Genomic DNA, 22568 nt, shown 5'->3' with positions numbered 1-22568 from the left:
CAATGGTGGGGAGTGTGGTGTGTGGGATGGGCTGGGCTACATCTACAACTGTCTGCAATTTCTTGGGCAGAGCTGTTCCCCAACCAGGCCGTGATGCAGGCCGACAGTACGCTGTCCACGGTGGGCTTGGAAGAATTACTGGAGACATGCCAGGTCTCCTCAGTCTCCACACGAAGTGGTGGCATTGAGGCATTCCTGGCCGCCTCCGGAGATCGACAGGAGGCGCTGCCTCAGAAATGCAGCCAGCGTCATCACTTCCATCAACTCCCTCGTTAACAACGAGCTTGGTAACCAGGAGGAGACCAAGGATGGTTCGAGTCATCAGTTTAGGAGGCAGAGCAGGAGATGCAAGGAACTGCAGACGCTTGTACTTTGAGCAAAAGACAAAGTGCTGGAGGAACTCAGCGGATCAGGCAGCATCTGTGGAGGGGAATGGACAGGCGACGTTTCAGGTGGGGACTCTTCCTCAAAGTTAGACCGGTTAATAGAAGGTTAATAGAAGGTTAATAGAAGGTTAACCAGACCAAGCGCAGGCAGGTGGGACTAGGATAGCTGGGACATTGTTGGCCGGTGTGGGCGAGTTGGGCCGAAGGGCCTGTTTCCACACTGCATCACCCTATGACTCTATGATTCTATGTTAGAAGGTTATTAGCATGGTGAGCTCTGCGTTTCTAGAGATTCCTGTCAAGAATTTATGGAGGTTAGTGAAAATCAGTTTACTAAAACCGAATGGATTATTGTTGTTGATGGAATTCTGAGCTCGTGGTTGCTGTGTTCTAAGCAACGGAAAGGAAGAATTTGGTTTGGTTTAGGGCTTAGATATTCAGCGTGGAAACAGGCCCTTCAGCCCACCAAGTCCGCGCCGACCAGCGATTCCCGCACACTAACACTATCCTACACATGTTAGGGACAATTTACAATTATGCCAGGCCAATTAATCTATAAACTTGTACATCTTTGGAGTGTGGGAGAAAACCAGAGCTCCCGGAGAAAGCCCATGCAGTCACGGGGAGAACGTACAAACTCCGCACAGACAGCACCCGTAGTCAGGATTGAACCTGGGTCTCTGGCGCTGTGAGGCAGCAACTTTACCGCTGCGCCACCGTGCCGCCTGAAAACTGATTAAAAAATTGCAATCCACTAAGAGAACTATTCTAATGAATTGCTATCAGGCTAGGACACAATAAAATGCTATGAATTATTAGATTAGAATATATTTTCTGGATAAAAGGAAAGATCTTTTTCTTGCATTAAATGCCTTTTTTTAATTAATGAGTGAATCGGAAATTGAAGCCACGAAATCAGAATTCTTAATTACATTATAAGGATATAATAGAAGCACAAAAGTATTGAAGGGACTAGTTAATATTAAAAAAGACACAGATTGTTGGAGTAACTCAGCGGGTCAAGCAGTATCTGTGGAGAACATGGATAGGTGACGTTTCACAGAGTGCTGGAGTAACTCAGCGGGTCAGGCAGCATCTGTGGAGAACAAGGATAGCTGACGTTTCGGGTCGGGACCCTTCTTCAGACTGATTCTTTCGTACACTAGTTTATGGAATCAGTCTGAAAAAAGGGACCCTTCTGGTTATTATCTTTGATACTGTGTAATATATATCAATGAACATCCCTGTTGCATTTTATAATGCTTAAATTTTAGACAGGTTCATCTTTTATTTCCTTACAAGAGGGCAGCTTACAACACAATGGTTTGAACATTGAATGATCTAATTTTAAGTACTTTGGGGCAGCACGCTGGTGCAGCGGTAGAGACTCGGATTCGATCCTGACTACGGGTGCTGTCAGTACGGAGTTTGTACGTTCTCCCTGTGAGCATGTGGGTTTTCTCCGGGTGCTCCGGTTTCCTCCCACACTCCAAAGACATACAGGTTTGTGGGTTAATCACTTCGGTAAGATTGGAAATTGTCCCTCGTGTGTGTACGATGGTTCTCGTGCACTGGGTGACTGATGGTCGGTGCGGACTCGGTGGGCCGAAGGGCCTGTTTCCGCGCTGTATCTCTAAAGTCAAAGTCAAATCGACACTGCCTTGCCCACCACTCTCTTCCACGTACCATCCCCCCACCCCCACTCAATACACACACATATCTGTCACTACCCCACCTTTCTTCTCTCCTCCCCCCTCCCCTTCCACCCAGATCACTCTCTCTGGCTTCACATTTCACTCCTCTCCCCTCCGTATCTGACACCCTCTCACCTGCAGCCTTTGTCACTCACTCCACCTATCTGCCAACCAAACCCATCCTCACCTGTATCCACCTATCACTTGCCATGCTTTGTCCTGTCCCCACCTCTTTCTCCCAGCTTTCTCCCCTCCTACTGCTCCCCCCCCACCACTACAATTAATCCAAAGAACGGTCCCGATCCGAAAACATCCTCTGTCCTTTCCATCCACAGATGCTGCCTGACCCGCTATGTTCCTCCAGCACTTTGTGTTTGCTCAGGATTCCAGCATCTGCAGTTCTTTACGTCTCCAATAACCAACACACTCTTCATTTACAACAGACGTTAAAAATTCATCGGACATAGTTGAAATGTGCTTTCGACACATTATGGATAGTGTGTACCGGAAATATACTCTGGCATTGTTAACATATTATGTTGAACATATTAATTACATACATTTACAGAGAAACATAGTGAAAGTCAGCTTCGATGGGTATAAAATGTTCATTGGGATGTGCTTGGCTTTGTGCTTCTCTACCTCGTTGCGCCTATGTTTTTATATTGACACAAGAGTAGGTGCTTGAAGGTTTTCTTGAAGGTGTCGTTACAGAGTGCGTAGCAGGCTGGGTTGATGGTGCTGTTGATGTAGCAGAGCCAGTAGCCGATGGTCCACACAGTATTGGGGACGCAGACAGAGCAGAAGGTGTTGATGAGGACCATCACATGGTAGGGGCTCAAGGTGATGATGAAGGCCAGCAGGATGGCCAGGATGGTCTTGGTCACCTTCCTCTCCCGCGACACTGCGCCCTTCCTCTTCTTGGCCGGTGCCTTTGTCATCCTGACGATCTTGCGGGCCGCCGCCAGCTCCCTCTCGCCGCGGTCCGTGTCGCGGTCTGCCGCCGCTGGGCAGCTCTCGCTGGTCCGAGACTTGGTCGCCACCTTGACGCAGGAGAACGTGGAGCCGTCCACCGTGAAGCGGCCTGAGGACGACGCAGGGGCCGCGGCCTTGACCCTGGTGCCCCCGTCCACCGCCCCCTCCTCCCCCTCCTCCTTCTGGACGGAGGGGGCGACGCTGGCCGAGGTGGAGTCGTTGGACACCTCCTTCTCCTCCCCCTGACCGCAGTTCCCCATCACCGCCTCCCCGGCCTCCTTGCCGTTTTGCACCTTGACCTGCGGCAACCCGTCGAGGGGGCCGGAGACGTTGTTGTTGTTGGGTTTGGCGACCTTGTGCCGCTCCAGGCTGGGCGAGGTGCCGCCCCTGCTCACCTCCGGCTCCCTGGTGTCCTTCTTGATGCGGCTCTTGCTGGCGCGGGAGATGTGCACGTACAGGACGGCCATGGCGATGACCGGCAGGTAGAAGGCAGCGATGGCCGTGCCGAAGGTCACCACGGGGTTGGAGAAGAACTGGACGTGGCACTCGCCCTGAGGGACCTGGCGCCCGCCCACGATGAACTGCCAGAAGAGGATGGCCGGGGCCCAGAGGACGAAGGAGAGCAGCCAGGCGGCGGCGATCATCATGCCCGCCATCTTGTTGGACCTCTTCACCGGGTAGCTGAGAGGCTTGGTCACGCAGAAGTAGCGGTCAAAGCTGATGATGAGGAGGTTCATAACAGAGGCATTGCTGACAACGTAATCAAGAGCCAGCCACAGGTCACACACCACCGGACCCAGGGGCCAGGAGCCCATGACGATGTAAATGGTGTAGAGATTCATGGAGAAGACCCCAATGATCAAATCAGCGCAGGCCAGGCTGAAGATGAAGTAATTGTTAATGGTCTGCAAGTGCCGGTTCACTTTGATGGACACCATCACCAGAATGTTTCCAATAATGGTCACCAGGCTCAGCGAGCCGGCCACGATCATGATGAAGACCACCTCAATTGTTTGGTACGGGCTCCCTCCATCGAAGTCCGTGAAGTTGCCAAGAGATGCGTTTGTCCCGCTCGCGTTGGCCATCCTTTCCCCCTCACGCCCAGTTAGCACCGGCACCACCTACATACACAACATAAAAGGGGAATACAAAAATAATCATCACCAAACAAGCTTTAAATATCTCTAACTGAAGTCTCACCAGCACAAACACACAAGGCCATCTGTTGTTCTAAACTTGAAGATCACAGCCGGGGGATTCAGTTTTAATCAGGAATTCATTTTTTTAAATTTTACAATAGATGCAGGAGGAGGCCATTCGGCCCTTCGAGCCAGCACCGCCATTCAATGTGATCATCACTGATCATTCTCAATCAGTACCCCGTTCCTGCCTTCTCCCCTTACCCACTGACTCCGCTATCCTTAAGAGCTCTATGTAGCTCTCTCTTGAATGCATTCAGAGAATTGGCCTCCACTGCCTTCTGAAGCAGAATTACAGAGGTCATTTACAGTACAGTTAATTATGAATTAATGGTAATTACTTATGCCTGACTGGTTGAAGATGTTGAAGGCTTACATGGTAAACGTGGTTTAATTTTATTGATCCAACATCGGAGTCACCTTTTGTGCACTTGAAATGATAGGATAACATTCAAATAAGACACAGAGTGCTGGAGTAACTCAGCGGGTCAGGCAGCATCTCTGGAGAACATGGATAGGTGACGTTTCACAGAGTGCTGGAGTACCTCAGCGGGTCAGGCGGCATCTCTGGAGAACATGGAGAGCCGATGTTTCAGGTCGGGGCCCTTCTTCGGATAATTGAAAGAATGCTTTGGTTCCCTTAAGCCCTTGTGCTCAAATTCCCTGTGAACACTGGAAATCCTGATTGCCAAGGGAAATTATGCAGAAAAGAGCAGATGCATGAAAGGTCATCCCTCATTTACGGCAGTTATGTTAGAGGCAGGAAACATATTCCCAATGTTGGGGGAGTCCAGAACAAGGGGCCACAGTTTAAGAATAAGGGGTAGGCCATTTAGAACGGAGATGAGGAAAAACTTTTTCAGCCAGAGAGTTGGAAATCTGTGGAATCTGTGGTGCTGGCTCGAAGGGCCGAATGGCCTACGCCTGCACCTATTGTCTATTGTCCAATTCTGTGCCTCAGAAGGCAGTGGAGGCCAATTCTCTGGATGCATTCAAGAGAGAGCTAGATGGAGCTCTTAGGGATAGCGGAGTCAAGGGGTATGGGGAGAAGGCAGGAACGGGGTACTGATTGAGAATGATCAGCCATGATCACATTGAATGGTGGTGCTGGCTTGAAGGGCCGAATGGCCTCCTCCTGCACCTATTGTCTATTGTCTATTGTCCCTCCATCCCCTGCATACCCATACCTAAAACCCTCCTAAAACCCTCTTAAACGCCATTGTCGTATCTGCCTCCACCACCAACCCTGGAATGTGTTTCAGTGCATTCCAGGCACCCACCTGTGTAAAAAAACCCTGCCCCCGCACATATCCTTTAAACTTTGCCCCTCTCACCTTAAGGCTATGCCCTCTAGTCTTTGATAAAGGTTCTGACTGTCTACTGTTTCTATGCCTCTCATGATTTTTTATACCTCTATCAGGTCTCCCCTCAACCTCCAACGTTCCAGTAAAACAACAAGCTCATGTCACGTCCAACTTTAACAACCCTGTCACGTCCAACTTTAATTGAATCTTGAAGCAGCTTCGTTTCGTAAAGAAGTAAAACTGAAATATTCCAAGCGTTAAAATAAATCCCTGCCCACCATTTACTGTGACAAGGAATGCACTCTAAAGAACAGAGATGCTTTGACACTCCGCATCTTGCATGGAAGAGGCAAGGTGCTGCTTATGTGTCTGAAATTATGAGACTGAAGAAGGGTCTCGACCCAAAACGTCACCCATTCCTTCTCTCCAGAGATGCTGCCTGTCCCGCTGAGTGACTCCAGCATTTTCCTTCTGCCTTTTCTTTCTGTCAGTTTCTATTAACGTTTCCCAATTTTCTCTAAATAATTTCTGGATTTTTCTATTAAATCTGTTCATTGTCTTTTGTAATTTCCTTTGATTAATCCGGCCGCCTGCCCCTATAATGTAGACACAAGGAACTGCAGATGCTGGTTTAACAAAGAAAAAGACACAAAGTGCTGGTGGTCAGGCAGCATCTGTGGAGGGCATGGATAGGTGACTTTTCGGGGCTGGATCCTTCTGTTTAGGTAAACCAGCATCTGCAGTTCCTTGTTGGGGTCCTGACCCAAAACAGAAGGGTCCCAACCCCAAACATCGTTAATCCATGTTCTCCAGAGATGCTGCCTGACCCGATGAGTTACTCCAGCACTCTGTGAAACGTCACATATCCATGTTCTCCACAGATGCTGCCTGATCCGCTGAGTTACTCCAGCACTCTGTGAAACGTCACCTATCCATGTTCTCCAGAGATGCTGCCTGACCCGCTGAGTTACTCCAGCACTATGTGTCTTTTTTTGCCTGTTCCTATACTCCAGTTCCTTTTGTATCTAGAGCTTTAGCCTAAATGGAGAATTCTTCAGACTGACACATCTGTTCCTTTATTCGACCCCAATCGCTTGTGTTTATTAAAACATTCTTTGTACGGCTTTTCATTCAATAAGGAGCGGTTGGACAGACTTGGATTGTTTTCTCAGGTGTCTCAGAGGCTGAGAGATTTATATTAAACCATGGGAGGCACAGATAGGGTGGACAGTCACAACCTTTTTTCCAGGTTGTGTACGCCAGGGACTTCAAGGTGAAAGGGCACAGTTTAAAGGAGATGTGCGGGCACAGAGGATGTGGGGGGGGCTGGAACGCGCTGCCAGGGGTAATGGTGGAGGCAGATGCCAAGCTGTATCTGACAGTGTCTGGGGTTATAGGGAGAAGGCAGGAGAATGGGGTTAGGAGGCAGAGATACATCAGCCACGATTGAATGGCAGAGTGGACTTGATGGGCCGAATGGCCTAATTCTGCTCTTATCACCTATTTCTCTCATTTTTACAGTTAGACTTCTTTCCTTTTTGTTATGCCGTCTTCTTAATGTATTTCAATTTCTGTGCTAGACAATAGACAATAGACAATAGGTGCAGGAGGAGGCCATTCGGCCCTTCGAGCCAGCACCGCCATTCAATGTGATCATGGCTAATCATTCTCAATCAGTACCCCGTTCCTGCCTTCTCCCCATACCCCCAGACTCCGCTATCCTTAAGAGCTATATCTAGCTCTCTCTTGAATGCATTCAGAGAATTGGCCTCCACTGCCTTCTGAGGCAGTGAATTCCACAGATTCATAACTCTCTGACTGAAAAAGTTTTTCCTCATCTCCGTTCTAAATGGCCTACCCCTTATTCTTAAACTGTGGCCCCTTGTTCTGGACTCCCCCAACATTGGGAATATGTTTCCTGCCTCTAACATAACTGCACATAAGGGCAACCATAACTGCATTCAATACTCCAAATGCAGCCAAGCCAAAGTCCTACAAACCAAGTCCTCAAAGGCTCAACCAATAGACAATAGACAATAGACAATAGGTGCAGGAGTAGGCCATTCAGCCCTTCGAGCCAGCACCGCCATTCAATGCGATCATGGCTGATCACTCTCAATCAGTACCCCGTTCCTGCCTTCTCCCCATACCCCCTCACTCCGCTATCCTTAAGTGCTCTATCCAGCTCTCTCTTGAAAGCATCCAACGAACTGGCCTCCACTGCCTTCTGAGGCAGAGAAATCCACACCTTCACCACTCTCTGACTGACCAGTGGGAAATGGAATTAGCATTGAGGGCCCGTTTTATTGAACAGAAAATCATCTTGTCTGAGGTGTCAGAGAAGGCATCTAAAATAAATAAAGGAGCAGAAGATGAAGATAGACACAACCTACTGGAGTAACTCAGCGGGACAGGCAGCATCTCTGGAGAGAAGGAATGGATGACGTTTTGGGTCGAGACCCTTCTTCAGATTCGACCCGAATCGTCACCCATTCCTTGTCTCCAGAGACTGTGCCTGTCCCGCTGAGTTACTCCATCATGTTGTGTCTGTCTACGATGTGAACCAGCATCTTGCTTCACAGAAGATGATGGGTTGTTTGCAGTGGCAGGGAACACTGTCCAACCCCTGAATAATCTTATATGTTGCATTGTGGATCACGTGCAGGGAGAGGAGATGATATTAATCTGGCGATATTCGGCACAGACATTGCAGGCCAACAGAGGGCATTAAACCACCAGAGAATGAATACATGGGAAAAGGAAACACACTTAGACATTTGGAATAGTGGCGTTTGGGAGGCTTTTAGATAGGCTCATGGATATGTAGGGAATGGAGGGATATGGATCACGTGCAGGCAAATGAAACTAGTATCCCTAGTGTGCGGGATAGAACTGGTGAACGGATGGTCGCTGGTTGGCACGGACTCGATGGGCCGAAGGGTATGTTTCCACACTGTACCTCTAAACTAAACGAAAGTTAAAGCCGATAAGCACTAAGTTTAGTTTAGTTTAGAGATACAGCACGAAAACAGACCCTTCGGCCCACCGAGTCCACGCGGACCAGCGATCCCCGCACATTAACACTATGCTACATACACCAAGGATAATTTTTTTTAAAAACATTTATACCAAGCCAATTAACCTACAAACCTGTACATCTTTGGAACGTGGGAGGAAGCCAAAGATAGCCAATAGACAATAGACAATAGGTGCAGGAGGAGGCCATTCGGCCCTTCGAGCCAGCACCACCATTCAACGTGATCATGGCTGATCATTCTTAATCAGTACCTGCCTTCTCCCCATACCCCCTGACTCCGCTATCCTTAAGAGCTCTATCTAGCTCTCTCTTGAATGCATTCAGAGAATTGGCCTCCACTGCCTTCCGAGGCAGAGAATTCCACAGATTCACAACTCTCTGATGTAGAGAGGTGTAGAACAAATGAATGAAAGATATGCGAAAAGGTAGCGATGATAAAGGAAACAGGCCACTGTCAGCTGTGAGCTGGGTGAAAACGAGTTACAGACAATGAGACTCAACGAGACGACTTTGCAGCCAGTACAATAACGTTGGTGGGATAGGGGCAGAGAGAGAGGGGAAGCAAGGGTTACTTGAAGTTAGAGAAAGCAATATTCACACCACTGGGTTGTAAGCTGCCCAAACAACACAAAGAACTGCTGATGCCGGTTTACAACAAAAGACAGAAAATGCCGTGATGTAACCGTGAATGTACGCGTCTGGCCTGTGTGATGGACTGGGCTACATCTACAATGGTGGGGAGTGTGGTGTGTGGGATGGACTGGGCCACATCTACAATGGTGGGGAGTGTGGTGTGTGGGATGGGCTGGGCTACATCTACAACTGTCTGCAATTTCTTGGGCAGAGCTGTTCCCCAACCAGGCCGTGATGCAGGCCGACAGTACGCTGTCCACGGTGGGCTTGGAAGAATTACTGGAGACATGCCAGGTCTCCTCAGTCTCCACACGAAGTGGTGGCATTGAGGCATTCCTGGCCGCCTCCGGAGATCGACAGGAGGCGCTGCCTCAGAAATGCAGCCAGCGTCATCACTTCCATCAACTCCCTCGTTAACAACGAGCTTGGTAACCAGGAGGAGACCAAGGATGGTTCGAGTCATCAGTTTAGGAGGCAGAGCAGGAGATGCAAGGAACTGCAGACGCTTGTACTTTGAGCAAAAGACAAAGTGCTGGAGGAACTCAGCGGATCAGGCAGCATCTGTGGAGGGGAATGGACAGGCGACGTTTCAGGTGGGGACTCTTCCTCAAAGTTAGACCGGTTAATAGAAGGTTAATAGAAGGTTAACCAGACCAAGCGCAGGCAGGTGGGACTAGGATAGCTGGGACATTGTTGGCCGGTGTGGGCGAGTTGGGCCGAAGGGCCTGTTTCCACACTGCATCACCCTATGACTCTATGATTCTATGTTAGAAGGTTATTAGCATGGTGAGCTCTGCGTTTCTAGAGATTCCTGTCAAGAATTTATGGAGGTTAGTGAAAATCAGTTTACTAAAACCGAATGGATTATTGTTGTTGATGGAATTCTGAGCTCGTGGTTGCTGTGTTCTAAGCAACGGAAAGGAAGAATTTGGTTTGGTTTAGGGCTTAGATATTCAGCGTGGAAACAGGCCCTTCAGCCCACCAAGTCCGCGCCGACCAGCGATTCCCGCACACTAACACTATCCTACACATGTTAGGGACAATTTACAATTATGCCAGGCCAATTAATCTATAAACTTGTACATCTTTGGAGTGTGGGAGAAAACCAGAGCTCCCGGAGAAAGCCCATGCAGTCACGGGGAGAACGTACAAACTCCGCACAGACAGCACCCGTAGTCAGGATTGAACCTGGGTCTCTGGCGCTGTGAGGCAGCAACTTTACCGCTGCGCCACCGTGCCGCCTGAAAACTGATTAAAAAATTGCAATCCACTAAGAGAACTATTCTAATGAATTGCTATCAGGCTAGGACACAATAAAATGCTATGAATTATTAGATTAGAATATATTTTCTGGATAAAAGGAAAGATCTTTTTCTTGCATTAAATGCCTTTTTTTAATTAATGAGTGAATCGGAAATTGAAGCCACGAAATCAGAATTCTTAATTACATTATAAGGATATAATAGAAGCACAAAAGTATTGAAGGGACTAGTTAATATTAAAAAAGACACAGATTGTTGGAGTAACTCAGCGGGTCAAGCAGTATCTGTGGAGAACATGGATAGGTGACGTTTCACAGAGTGCTGGAGTAACTCAGCGGGTCAGGCAGCATCTGTGGAGAACAAGGATAGCTGACGTTTCGGGTCGGGACCCTTCTTCAGACTGATTCTTTCGTACACTAGTTTATGGAATCAGTCTGAAAAAAGGGACCCTTCTGGTTATTATCTTTGATACTGTGTAATATATATCAATGAACATCCCTGTTGCATTTTATAATGTTTAAATTTTAGACAGGTTCATCTTTTATTTCCTTACAAGAGGGCAGCTTACAACACAATGGTTTGAACATTGAATGATCTAATTTTAAGTACTTTGGGGCAGCACGCTGGTGCAGCGGTAGAGACTCGGATTCGATCCTGACTACGGGTGCTGTCAGTACGGAGTTTGTACGTTCTCCCTGTGAGCATGTGGGTTTTCTCCGGGTGCTCCGGTTTCCTCCCACACTCCAAAGACATACAGGTTTGTAGGTTAATCACTTCGGTAAGATTGGAAATTGTCCCTCGTGTGTGTACGATGGTTCTCGTGCACTGGGTGACCGATGGTCGGTGCGGACTCGGTGGGCCGAAGGGCCTGTTTCCGCGCTGTATCTCTAAAGTCAAAGTCAAATCGATACTGCCTTGCCCACCACTCTCTTCCACGTACCATCCCCCCACCCCCACTCAATACACACACATATCTGTCACTACCCCACCTTTCTTCTCTCCTCCCCCCTCCCCTTCCACCCAGATCACTCTCTCTGGCTTCACATTTCACTCCTCTCCCCTCCGTATCTGACACCCTCTCACCTGCAGCCTTTGTCACTCACTCCACCTATCTGCCAACCAAACCCATCCTCACCTGTATCCACCTATCACTTGCCATGCTTTGTCCTGTCCCCACCTCTTTCTCCCAGCTTTCTCCCCTCCTACTGCTCCCCCCCCCACCACTACAATTAATCCAAAGAAGGGTCCCGATCCGAAAACATCCTCTGTCCTTTCCATCCACAGATGCTGCCTGACCCGCTATGTTCCTCCAGCACTTTGTGTTTTGCTCAGGATTCCATTATCTGCAGTTCCTTACGTCTCCAATAACCAACACACTCTTCATTTACAACAGACGTTAAAAATTAATCGGACATAGTTGAAATGTGCTTTCGACACATTATGGATAGTGTGTACTGGAAATATACTCTGGCATTGTTAACATATTATGTTGAACATATTAATTACATACATTTACAGAGAAACATAGTGAAAGTCAGCTTCGATGGGTATAAAATGTTCATTGGGATGTGCTTGGCTTTGTGCTTCTCTACCTCGTTGCGCCTATGTTTTTATATTGACACAAGAGTAGGTGCTTGAAGGTTTTCTTGAAGGTGTCGTTACAGAGTGCGTAGCAGGCTGGGTTGATGGTGCTGTTGATGTAGCAGAGCCAGTAGCCGATGGTCCACACAGTATTGGGGACGCAGACAGAGCAGAAGGTGTTGATGAGGACCATCACATGGTAGGGGCTCAAGGTGATGATGAAGGCCAGCAGGATGGCCAGGATGGTCTTGGTCACCTTCCTCTCCCGCGACACTGCGCCCTTCCTCTTCTTGGCCGGTGCCTTTGTCATCCTCACGATCTTGCGGGCCGCCGCCAGCTCCCTCTCGCCGCGGTCCGTGTCGCGGTCTGCCGCCGCTGGGCAGCTCTCGCTGGTCCGAGACTTGGTCGCCACCTTGATGCAGGAGAACGTGGAGCCGTCCACCGTGAAGCGGCCTGAGGACGACGCAGGGGCCGCGGCCTTGACCCTGGTGCCCCCGTCCACCGCCCCCTCCTCCCCCTCCTCCTTCTGGACGGAGGGGGCGACGCTGGCCGAGGTGTAGTCGTTGGACACCTCCTTCTCCTCCCCCTGACCGCAGTTCCCCATCACCGCCTCCCCGGCCTCCTTGCCGTTTTGCACCTTGACCTGCGGCAACCCGTCGAGGGTGCCGGAGACGTTGTTGTTGTTGGGTTTGGCGACCTTGTGCCGCTCCAGGCTGGGCGAGGTGCCGCCCCTGCTCACCTCCGGCTCCCTGGTGTCCTTCTTGATGCGGCTCTTGCTGGTGCAGGAGATGTGCACGTACAGGACGGCCATGGTGATGACCGGCAGGTAGAAGGCAGCGATGGCCGTGCCGAAGGTCACCACGGGGTTGGAGAAGAACTGGACGTGGCACTCGCCCTGAGGGACCTGGCGCCCGCCCACGATGAACTGCCAGAAGAGGATGGCCGGGGCCCAGAGGACGAAGGAGAGCAGCCAGGCGGCGGCGATCATCATGCCCGCCATCTTGTTGGACCTCTTCACCGGGTAGCTGAGAGGCTTGGTCACGCAGAAGTAGCGGTCAAAGCTGATGATGAGGAGGTTCATAACAGAGGCATTGCTGACAACGTAATCAAGAGCCAGCCACAGGTCACACACCACCGGACCCAGGGGCCAGGAGCCCATGACGATGTAAATGGTGTAGAGATTCATGGAGAAGACCCCAATGATCAAATCAGCGCAGGCCAGGCTGAAGATGAAGTAATTGTTAATGGTCTGCAAGTGCCGGTTCACTTTGATGGACACCATCACCAGAATGTTTCCAATAATGGTCACCAGGCTCAGCGAGCCGGCCACGATCATGATGAAGACCACCTCAATTGTTTGGTACGGGCTCCCTCCATCGAAGTCCGTGAAGTTGCCAAGAGATGCGTTTGTCCCGCTCGCGTTGGCCATCCTTTCCCCCTCACGCCCAGTTAGCACCGGCACCACCTACATACACAACATAAAAGGGGAATACAAAAATAATCATCACCAAACAAGCTTTAAATATCTCTAACTGAAGTCTCACCAGCACAAACACACAAGGCCATCTGTTGTTCTAAACTTGAAGATCACAGCCGGGGGATTCAGTTTTAATCAGGAATTCATTTTTTAAAATTTTACAATAGATGCAGGAGGAGGCCATTCGGCCCTTCGAGCCAGCACCGCCATTCAATGTGATCATCACTGATCATTCTCAATCAGTACCCCGTTCCTGCCTTCTCCCCTTACCCACTGACTCCGCTATCCTTAAGAGCTCTATGGAGCTCTCTCTTGAATGCATTCAGAGAATTGGCCTCCACTGCCTTCTGAAGCAGAATTACAGAGGTCATTTACAGTACAGTTAATTATGAATTAATGGTAATTACTTATGCCTGACTGGTTGAAGATGTTGAAGGCTTACATGGTAAACGTGGTTTAATTTTATTGATCCAACATCGGAGTCACCTTTTGTGCACTTGAAATGATAGGATAACATTCAAATAAGACACAGAGTGCTGGAGTAACTCAGCGGGTCAGGCAGCATCTCTGGAGAACATGGATAGGTGACGTTTCACAGAGTGCTAGAGTACCTCAGCGGGTCAGGCGGCATCTCTGGAGAACATGGAGAGCCGATGTTTCAGGTCGGGGCCCTTCTTCGGATAATTGAAAGAATGCTTTGGTTCCCTTAAGCCCTTGTGCTCAAATTCCCTGTGAACACTGGAAATCCTGATTGCCGAGGGAAATTATGCAGAAAAGAGCAGATGCATGAAAGGTCATCCCTCATTTACGGCAGTTATGTTAGAGGCAGGAAACATATTCCCAATGTTGGGGGAGTCCAGAACAAGGGGCCACAGTTTAAGAATAAGGGGTAGGCCATTTAGAACGGAGATGAGGAAAAACTTTTTCAGCCAGAGAGTTGTAAATCTGTGGAATCTGTGGTGCTGGCTCGAAGGGCCGAATGGCCTACGCCTGCACCTATTGTCTATTGTCTAATTCTGTGCCTCAGAAGGCAGTGGAGGCCAATTCTCTGGATGCATTCAAGAGAGAGCTAGATGGAGCTCTTAGGGATAGCGGAGTCAAGGGGTATGGGGAGAAGGCAGGAACGGGGTACTGATTGAGAATGATCAGCCATGATCACATTGAATGGTGGTGCTGGCTTGAAGGGCCGAATGGCCTCCTCCTGCACCTATTGTCTATTGTCTATTGTCCCTCCATCCCCTGCATACCCATACCTAAAACCCTCCTAAAACCCTCTTAAACGCCATTGTCGTATCTGCCTCCACCACCAACCCTGAAATGTGTTTCAGTGCATTCCAGGCATACACCTGTGTAAAAAAACCCTGCCCCCGCACATCTCCGTTAAACTTTGCCCCTCTCACCTTAAGGCTATGCCCTCTAGTCTTTGATAAAGGTTCTGACTGTCTACTGTTTCTATGCCTCTCATGATTTTTTATACCTCTATCAGGTCTCCCCTCAACCTCCAACGTTCCAGTAAAACAACAAGCTCATGTCACGTCCAACTTTAGCAACCCTGTCACGTCCAACTTTAATTGAATCTTGAAGCAGCCGACTCTGCATGCTTCGTTTCGTAAAGAAGTAAAACTGAAATATTCCAAGCGTTAAAATAAATCCCTGCCCACCATTTACTGTGACAAGGAATGCACTCTAAAGAACAGATATGCTTTGACACTCCGCATCTTACATGGAAGAGGCAAGGTGCTGCTTATGTGTCTGAAGTTATGAGACTGAAGAAGGGTCTCGACCCAAAACGTCACCCATTCCTTCTCTCCAGAGATGCTGCCTGTCCCGCTGAGTGACTCCAGCATTTTCCTTCTGCCTTTTCTTTCTGTCAGTTTCTATTAACGTTTCCCAATTTTCTCTAAATAATTTCTGGATTTTTCTATTAAATCTGTTCATTGTCTTTTGTAATTTCCTTTGATTAATCCGGCCGCTTGTCCCTATAATGTAGACACAAGGAACTGCAGATGCTGGTTTAACAAAGAAAAAGACACAAAGTGCTGGTGGTCAGGCAGCATCTGTGGAGGACATGGATAGGTGACTTTTCGGGGCTGGATCCTTCTGTTTAGGTAAACCAGCATCTGCAGTTCCTTGTTGGGGTCCTGTCCCAAAACAGAAGGGTCCCAACCCCAAACATCGTTAATCCATGTTCTCCAGAGATGCTGCCTGACCCGATGAGTTACTCCAGCACTCTGTGAAACGTCACATATCCATGTTCTCCACAGATGCTGCCTGATCCGCTGAGTTACTCCAGCACTCTGTGAAACGTCACCTATCCATGTTCTCCAGAGATGCTGCCTGACCCGCTGAGTTACTCCAGCACTATGTGTCTTTTTTTGCCTGTTCCTATACTCCAGTTCCTTTTGTATCTAGAGCTTTAGCCTAAATGGAGAATTCTTCAGACTGACACATCTGTTCCTTTATTCGACCCCAATCGCTTGTGTTTATTAAAACTTTCTTTGTACGGCTTTTCATTCAATAAGGAGCGGTTGGACAGACTTGGATTGTTTTCTCAGGTGTCTCAGAGGCTGAGAGATTTATATTAAACCATGGGAGGCACAGATAGGGTGGACAGTCACAACCTTTTTTCCAGGTTGTGTACGCCAGGGACTTCAAGGTGAAAGGGCACAGTTTAAAGGAGATGTGCGGGCACAGAGGATGTGGGGGGGGCTGGAACGCGCTGCCAGGGGTAATGGTGGAGGCAGATGCCAAGCTGTATCTGACAATGTCTGGGGTTATAGGGAGAAGGCAGGAGAATGGGGTTAGGAGGCAGAGATACATCAGCCACGATTGAATGGCAGAGTGGACTTGATGGGCCGAATGGCCTAATTCTGCTCTTATCACCTATTTCTCTCATTTTTACAGTTAGACTTCTTTCCTTTTTGTTATGCCGTCTTCTTAATGTATTTCAATTTCTGTGCTAGACAATAGACAATAGACAATAGGTGCAGGAGGAGGCCATTCGGCCCTTCGAGCCAGCACCGCCATTCAATGTGATCATGGCTAATCATTCTCAATCAGTACCCCGTTCCTGCCATCTCCCCATACCCCCTGACTCCGCTATCCTTAAGAGCTATATCTAGCTCTCTCTTGAATGCATTCAGAGAATTGGCCTCCACTGCCTTCTGAGGCAGTGAATTCCACAGATTCATAACTCTCTGACTGAAAAAGTTTTTCCTCATCTCCGTTCTAAATGGCCTACCCCTTATTCTTAAACTGTGGCCCCTTGTTCTGGACTCCCCCAACATTGGGAATATGTTTCCTGCCTCTAACATAACTGCACATAAGGGCAACCATAACTGCATTCAATACTCCAAATGCAGCCAAGCCAAAGTCCTACAAAACCAAGTCCTCAAAGGCTCAACCAATAGACAATAGACAATAGACAATAGGTGCAGGAGTAGGCCATTCAGCCCTTCGAGCCAGCACCGCCATTCAATGCGATCATGGCTGATCACTCTCAATCAGTACCCCGTTCCTGCCTTCTCCCCATACCCCCTCACTCCGCTATCCTTAAGTGCTCTATCCAGCTCTCTCTTGAAAGCATCCAACGAACTGGCCTCCACTGCCTTCCGAGGCAGAGAAATCCACACCTTCACCACTCTCTGACTGACCAGTGGGAAATGGAATTAGCATTGAGGGCCCGTTTTATTGAACAGAAAATCATCTTGTCTGAGGTGTCAGAGAAGGCATCTAAAATAAATAAAGGAGCAGAAGATGAAGATAGACACAACCTACTGGAGTAACTCAGCGGGACAGGCAGCATCTCTGGAGAGAAGGAATGGATGACGTTTTGGGTCGAGACCCTTCTTCAGATTCGACCCGAATCGTCACCCATTCCTTGTCTCCAGAGACGGTGCCTGTCCCGCTGAGTTACTCCATCATGTTGTGTCTGTCTTCGATGTGAACCAGCATCTTGCTTCACAGAAGATGATGGGTTGTTTGCAGTGGCAGGGAACACTGTCCAACCCCTTAATAATCTTATATGTTGCATTGTGGATCACGTGCAGGGAGAGGAGATGATATTAATCTGGCGATATTCGGCACAGACATTGCAGGCCAACAGAGGGCATTAAACCACCAGAGAATGAATACATGGGAAAAGGAAACACACTTAGACATTTGGAATAGTGGCGTTTGGGAGGCTTTTAGATAGGCTCATGGATATGTAGGGAATGGAGGGATATGGATCACGTGCAGGCAAATGAAACTAGTATCCCTAGTGTGCGGGATAGAACTGGTGAACGGATGGTCGCTGGTTGGCACGGACTCGATGGGCCGAAGGGTATGTTTCCACACTGTACCTCTAAACTAAACGAAAGTTAAAGCCGATAAGCACTAAGTTTAGTTTAGTTTAGAGATACAGCACGAAAACAGACCCTTCGGCCCACCGAGTCCACGCCGACCAGCGATCCCCGCACATTAACACTATGCTACATACACCAAGGATAATTTTTTTTAAAAACATTTATACCAAGCCAATTAACCTACAAACCTGTACATCTTTGGAACGTGGGAGGAAGCCAAAGATAGCCAATAGACAATAGACAATAGGTGCAGGAGGAGGCCATTCGGCCCTTCGAGCCAGCACCACCATTCAACGTGATCATGGCTGATCATTCTCAATCAGTACCCCGTTCCTGCCTTCTCCCTATACCCCCTGACTCCGCTATCCTTAAGAGCTCTATCTAACTCTCTCTTGAATGCATTCAGAGAATTGGCCTCCACTGCCTTCTGAGGCAGAGAATTCCACAGATTTACAACTCTCTGACTGAAAACGTATTTCCTCATCTCAGTTCTAAATGGCCTACCCCTTATTGTTAAACTGTGGCCCCTTGTTTTGGACTCCCCCAACATTGGGAACATGTTTCATGCCTCTACCGTGTCCAGCCCCTTAATAATCTTATACGTTTCGATAAGATCCCCTCTCATCCTTCTAAATTCCAGTGTATACAAGCCTAGTCACTCCAGTCTTTCAACATACGACATTCCCGCCATTCCGGGAATTAACCTAGTAAACCTACGCTGCATGACCTCAATAGCAAGAATATCCTTCCTCACATTTGGAGACCAAAACTGCACACAGTACTCCAGGTGTGGTATCACCAGGGCCCTAAGATATCGGAGAAAACCCACACAGGTTACAGGGAGAACGAACAAACTCCGTACAGACAGCACCCGTAGTCAGGATTGAAACCGGTTATCTGGCGCTGCAAGCACTGCAAGGCAGTAACTCTACCGCTGCGCCACCGTGCCGCCCTTGTTACAGATAGTGATGGAAGCAATGAAGAGTGCGATGCTCTATAAGGCAGCAAGACTTGGTTATCAAACGCTGAACTCACACACTTCACATAGTTCTATCGTCTAGTCACAGAGGCTGGTTCCTTTCTTATCTTTGCAACGGGCTGATTGCTTCGCTCCATTCCCAAATAATAAAACAGGGAGAGATTATTACAGAGAGTGTACTTCGTGGATTTAACCTCTGTCAACCTTGTCTGCTTTTAATTCTTTTTCTTAATTCCTGTCCTAATAAACTGCTCCCCAACTCTCAGGCTGTGAAGGCAGAATTAGTCTTTGACAATTTCCCCATGTAACTTCGAACAATAATATTAGTTGAGTTTAGTTCAGATATAAATATTTTAATACTTATTAACACGATATCACTGCCTCAGAAGGCCGTGGAGGCCGATTCTCTGAATGCATTCACGAGAGAGCTAGATAGAGCTCTTAGGGATAGCGGAGTCAGGGGTTAAGGGGAGAAGGCAGGAACGGGGTACTTAACATAGAAAATAGGTGCAGGAGTAGGCCATTCGGCCCTTCGAGCCTGCACCGCCATTCAATATGAACATGGCTGATCATCCAGCTCAGTATCCCGTACCTGCCTTCTCTCCATACCCTCTGATCCCTGTAGCCACAAGGGCCACATCTAACTCCCTCTTAAATATAGTAAATGAACTGGCCTCAACTACCTTCTGTGCCAGAGAATTCCACAGACTCACCACTCTGTGTGTGAAGAAATGTTTTCTGATTGAGATTGTACTGATTGAGAATGATCAGCCATGATCACATTGAATGGCAGTGCTGGCTCGAAGGGCCGAATGGCCTCCTCCTGCACCTATTGTGTATTGTCTATTGTCTATTGATATATTTTAATACTTTTAAGTCTGGATTTTTTTTCTCACAAAAGATAAAAATAGGCACGTGTAGTGAGTCCAAAACGGGCGTTATTATCAAAAGACTTTATTCTTCGTAAAAACCGTGACAAGGCGCAACGCACTTACTTTGGACACACACTACTTAACTACTAATATAATCTAATCTCATCTCCCCCGTTTGGCGCCAGACACAACTATACCTCGCGCTCCCGCACCACGTGACCTGTTAGCCCAACCGAGGGTTCGAGACCCCCCCGCTAATCCGTATGTCCCTACACACGTTTATTATAAATAAGAAGGGAATTTAAACACTGGCTGTTAACTTGCACTGGGTGTAGTATTGCCACAGGTGAATCCTGCACTTAGACTAAAGCTCTGGCTTCAATAAGGTGCATTACTTGAGTGTGAGATACAGCCTTGGAAACAGTCCCTTCGGCCCACCGATCCACGCCGACCATCGATCGCCCGTTCACACTTGTTCTATGTTAACCCACTTTCCCATCCACTCCCTGCACAATTGGGGGCAATTTACTGACGGCCAATTAACCTACAAACCTGCACGTCTTTGGGATGGGCGAGGAAACCGGAGCTTGGTTTTCGAAACAAAGACTTGGTATAGTTTAGTCTATTGTCACGTGTACCGAGGTGCAGTGAAAAGCTTTTTTGTTGCGTGCTAACCAGTCAGCAAAAAGACAATACATGATTACAATCAAGTCGTCCACGGTGTACAGATACAGGATAAAGGGAATATCGTTTAGTGCAAGATAAAGTCCAGTAAAGTCTGACTAAAGGTGGTTGGAGGGTCTCCAATGAGGAAGATGGTAGCTCAGGACTGCTCTCTGGTGGTGGTGGTGGGATGATTCAGTTGCCTGATAACAGCTGGGAAGAAACTGCCCCTGAATCTGGAGGTGTGCGTTTTCACACTTCTGTACCTCTTGCCCGATGGGAGAGGGGAGGAGAGGGAGTGACCGGGGTGAGTCTGGTCCTTGATTATGCTGCTGGCCTTGCTGAGGCAGCGTGAGGTGTAGATGGAGTCAGTGGGAGGGAGGATGCTTTGTGTGATGGTCTGGGCTGCTTCCAAAACTCTCTGCAATTTCTTGCAAGTTTAGTTTTGCAGCAGGGTTGAGTGGGAATTGTAAAGCTTTGAAGCGCAGTGGAAATGTCCAGAGCAATCTCACACTACTGTGACATGTAATTCCGAGATAAATGCCTCACTGAAATTGGGCTGTCTCAGCTGCTCGTTAAAACCACAACAGACTCTCTCTCTCTCTCTCTCCCCCCCTCTCTCCCTCTCTCGCCTCACTCCCTCTCTCCCTCTCTCACCTCTCCCTCTCTCCCTCTCTCTCTCTCTCTCTCCCTCCCTCTCTCTTTCTCTCTCTCTCTCTCTCCCTCCCTCCATCTCTCCCTCTCACTCTCTCTCTCCAATTCCAAATTAGCCCTGGATCCATTTTAGGTCTGAAGAACCAACTCGAAACGTCACCCATTCCTTCTCTTCAGAGATGCTGTCTGACCCGCTGAGTCACTCAAGCTTTTTGTGTCTATCTTCCATTTTATGCTTTTTCATTCCTCCAGAGGTAGCTGCCCGAGTGTCATAATCGTGTAATTAATGATTGGTGTGGACTAGTTAATCACTCAGAAGACATGTTGTAAATTCTAATTAGTCAGCGGGCTGGTGAATTGCCATTGACGTTCTTGCATATAGTCCCTGGTGGCTGTCAGTGTCACGACTCTATTGAGCTGTTCCTATAACACCCTAGTAAAGGTCAATAACCTCATTGTGCAGCTTAATTAAGGATTGATGAGCCTGGGATTGTAAGTCTTTTGTAGAGGTTCCAGCACAGAAACAAGTCCTTCGGCCCATCGAGCCCACGCCGACAATCGATCACCCGTTCCCACTAGTTCTGTGTTATCCCACTTTCTCATCCACTCCCTACCACACTCGGAACAATTGTACAGAGGCTGATTAACCTGCAAACCCACACGGACACGTCTCTGGGATGTGGGAAGATACCGGAGCACCCGGAGGAAACCCACGCGGTCACGGGGAGAAGATGCAAACTCCACACAGAAAGCACCCGAGGTCAGGATTGAACCCGGGTCTCTGGCGCTGTGAGGAGTCGAATTGAACGTGACAAATTCTGACTGGGATATCGGGGTTCAGTGTGCGATATGTTTTTCCCCGGTGGGATGTCTCAAATAATTTCCCCGGTTACAGGGCATCAAATTTAGGATTAAGATGAGGAGAAATTAGAAATCATTTGAATTTGGGTTATCATTTATACTCTCCTGTTTCATGATATTTGTCAACATTCTTAATTTGGTAACGATACGCAAATCTTCTTCGGATGTAGACACAAAGAACTACAGATGCTGGTTTACTAGAAAAAAACACAAATTGCTGGAGGAACTCAGCGGGTCAGGCAGCATCTGTAGAGAACATGGATAGGTGATGTTTCACAGAGTGCTGGAGTAACTCAGCGGGTCAGGCAGCATCTCTGGGGAACATGGATAGGTGACGTTTCACAGAGTGCTGGAGTAACTCAGCGGGTCAGGCAGCATCTCTGGAGAACATGGATAGGTGACGTTTCACAGAGTGCTGGAGTAACTCAGCGGGTCAGGCAGCATCTCTGGAGAACTTGGATAGGTGACGTTTCACAGAGTGCTGGAGTAACTCAGCGGGTCAGGCAGCATCTCTGGAGAATATGGATAGGTGACGTTTCGGCTCGGGACACTTCTTCAGACTGATTCTTTCGTACACTAGTTTATGGAATCAGTCTGAAAAATGGTCCCGAACCGAAACATCACCTGTCCACGTTCTCCAGAGAT

At 48.3% G+C, this 22568-nt stretch overlaps 2 protein-coding genes across 2 annotated transcripts; both read right to left on the bottom strand.

Annotated features, from left to right (window-relative positions):
• Positions 1 to 2718: 2718 nt before the first annotated feature.
• On the bottom strand, positions 2719 to 4140 carry LOC144602776 (muscarinic acetylcholine receptor M2-like). The gene has a single exon (XM_078415909.1). The coding sequence runs from the start codon at positions 4138 to 4140 to the stop codon at positions 2719 to 2721; it is 1422 nt and encodes a 473-aa protein (XP_078272035.1).
• A 7938-nt stretch (positions 4141 to 12078) lies between these two features.
• LOC144602775 (muscarinic acetylcholine receptor M2-like) lies at positions 12079 to 13500 on the bottom strand. Its single transcript, XM_078415908.1, has one exon. It carries the CDS (start codon positions 13498 to 13500, stop codon positions 12079 to 12081), a length of 1422 nt encoding a protein of 473 aa, XP_078272034.1.
• Between the last annotated feature and the right edge of the window lie 9068 nt (positions 13501 to 22568).

This window comes from Rhinoraja longicauda, chromosome 19, assembly GCF_053455715.1.
Source record: "Rhinoraja longicauda isolate Sanriku21f chromosome 19, sRhiLon1.1, whole genome shotgun sequence".
Taxonomy (NCBI): domain Eukaryota; kingdom Metazoa; phylum Chordata; class Chondrichthyes; order Rajiformes; family Arhynchobatidae; genus Rhinoraja; species Rhinoraja longicauda.
Note: the sequence above shows the minus strand (reverse complement) of the source record. Positions and strands in the feature narration are given on the sequence as shown.

Excerpts from the sequence above, each read along its gene's own strand:
- LOC144602775 (XM_078415908.1), bottom strand. The coding sequence starts at position 13,500 with ATGGCCAACGCGAGCGGGACAAACGCATCTCTTGGCAACTTCACGGAC.
- LOC144602776 (XM_078415909.1), bottom strand. The coding sequence starts at position 4,140 with ATGGCCAACGCGAGCGGGACAAACGCATCTCTTGGCAACTTCACGGAC.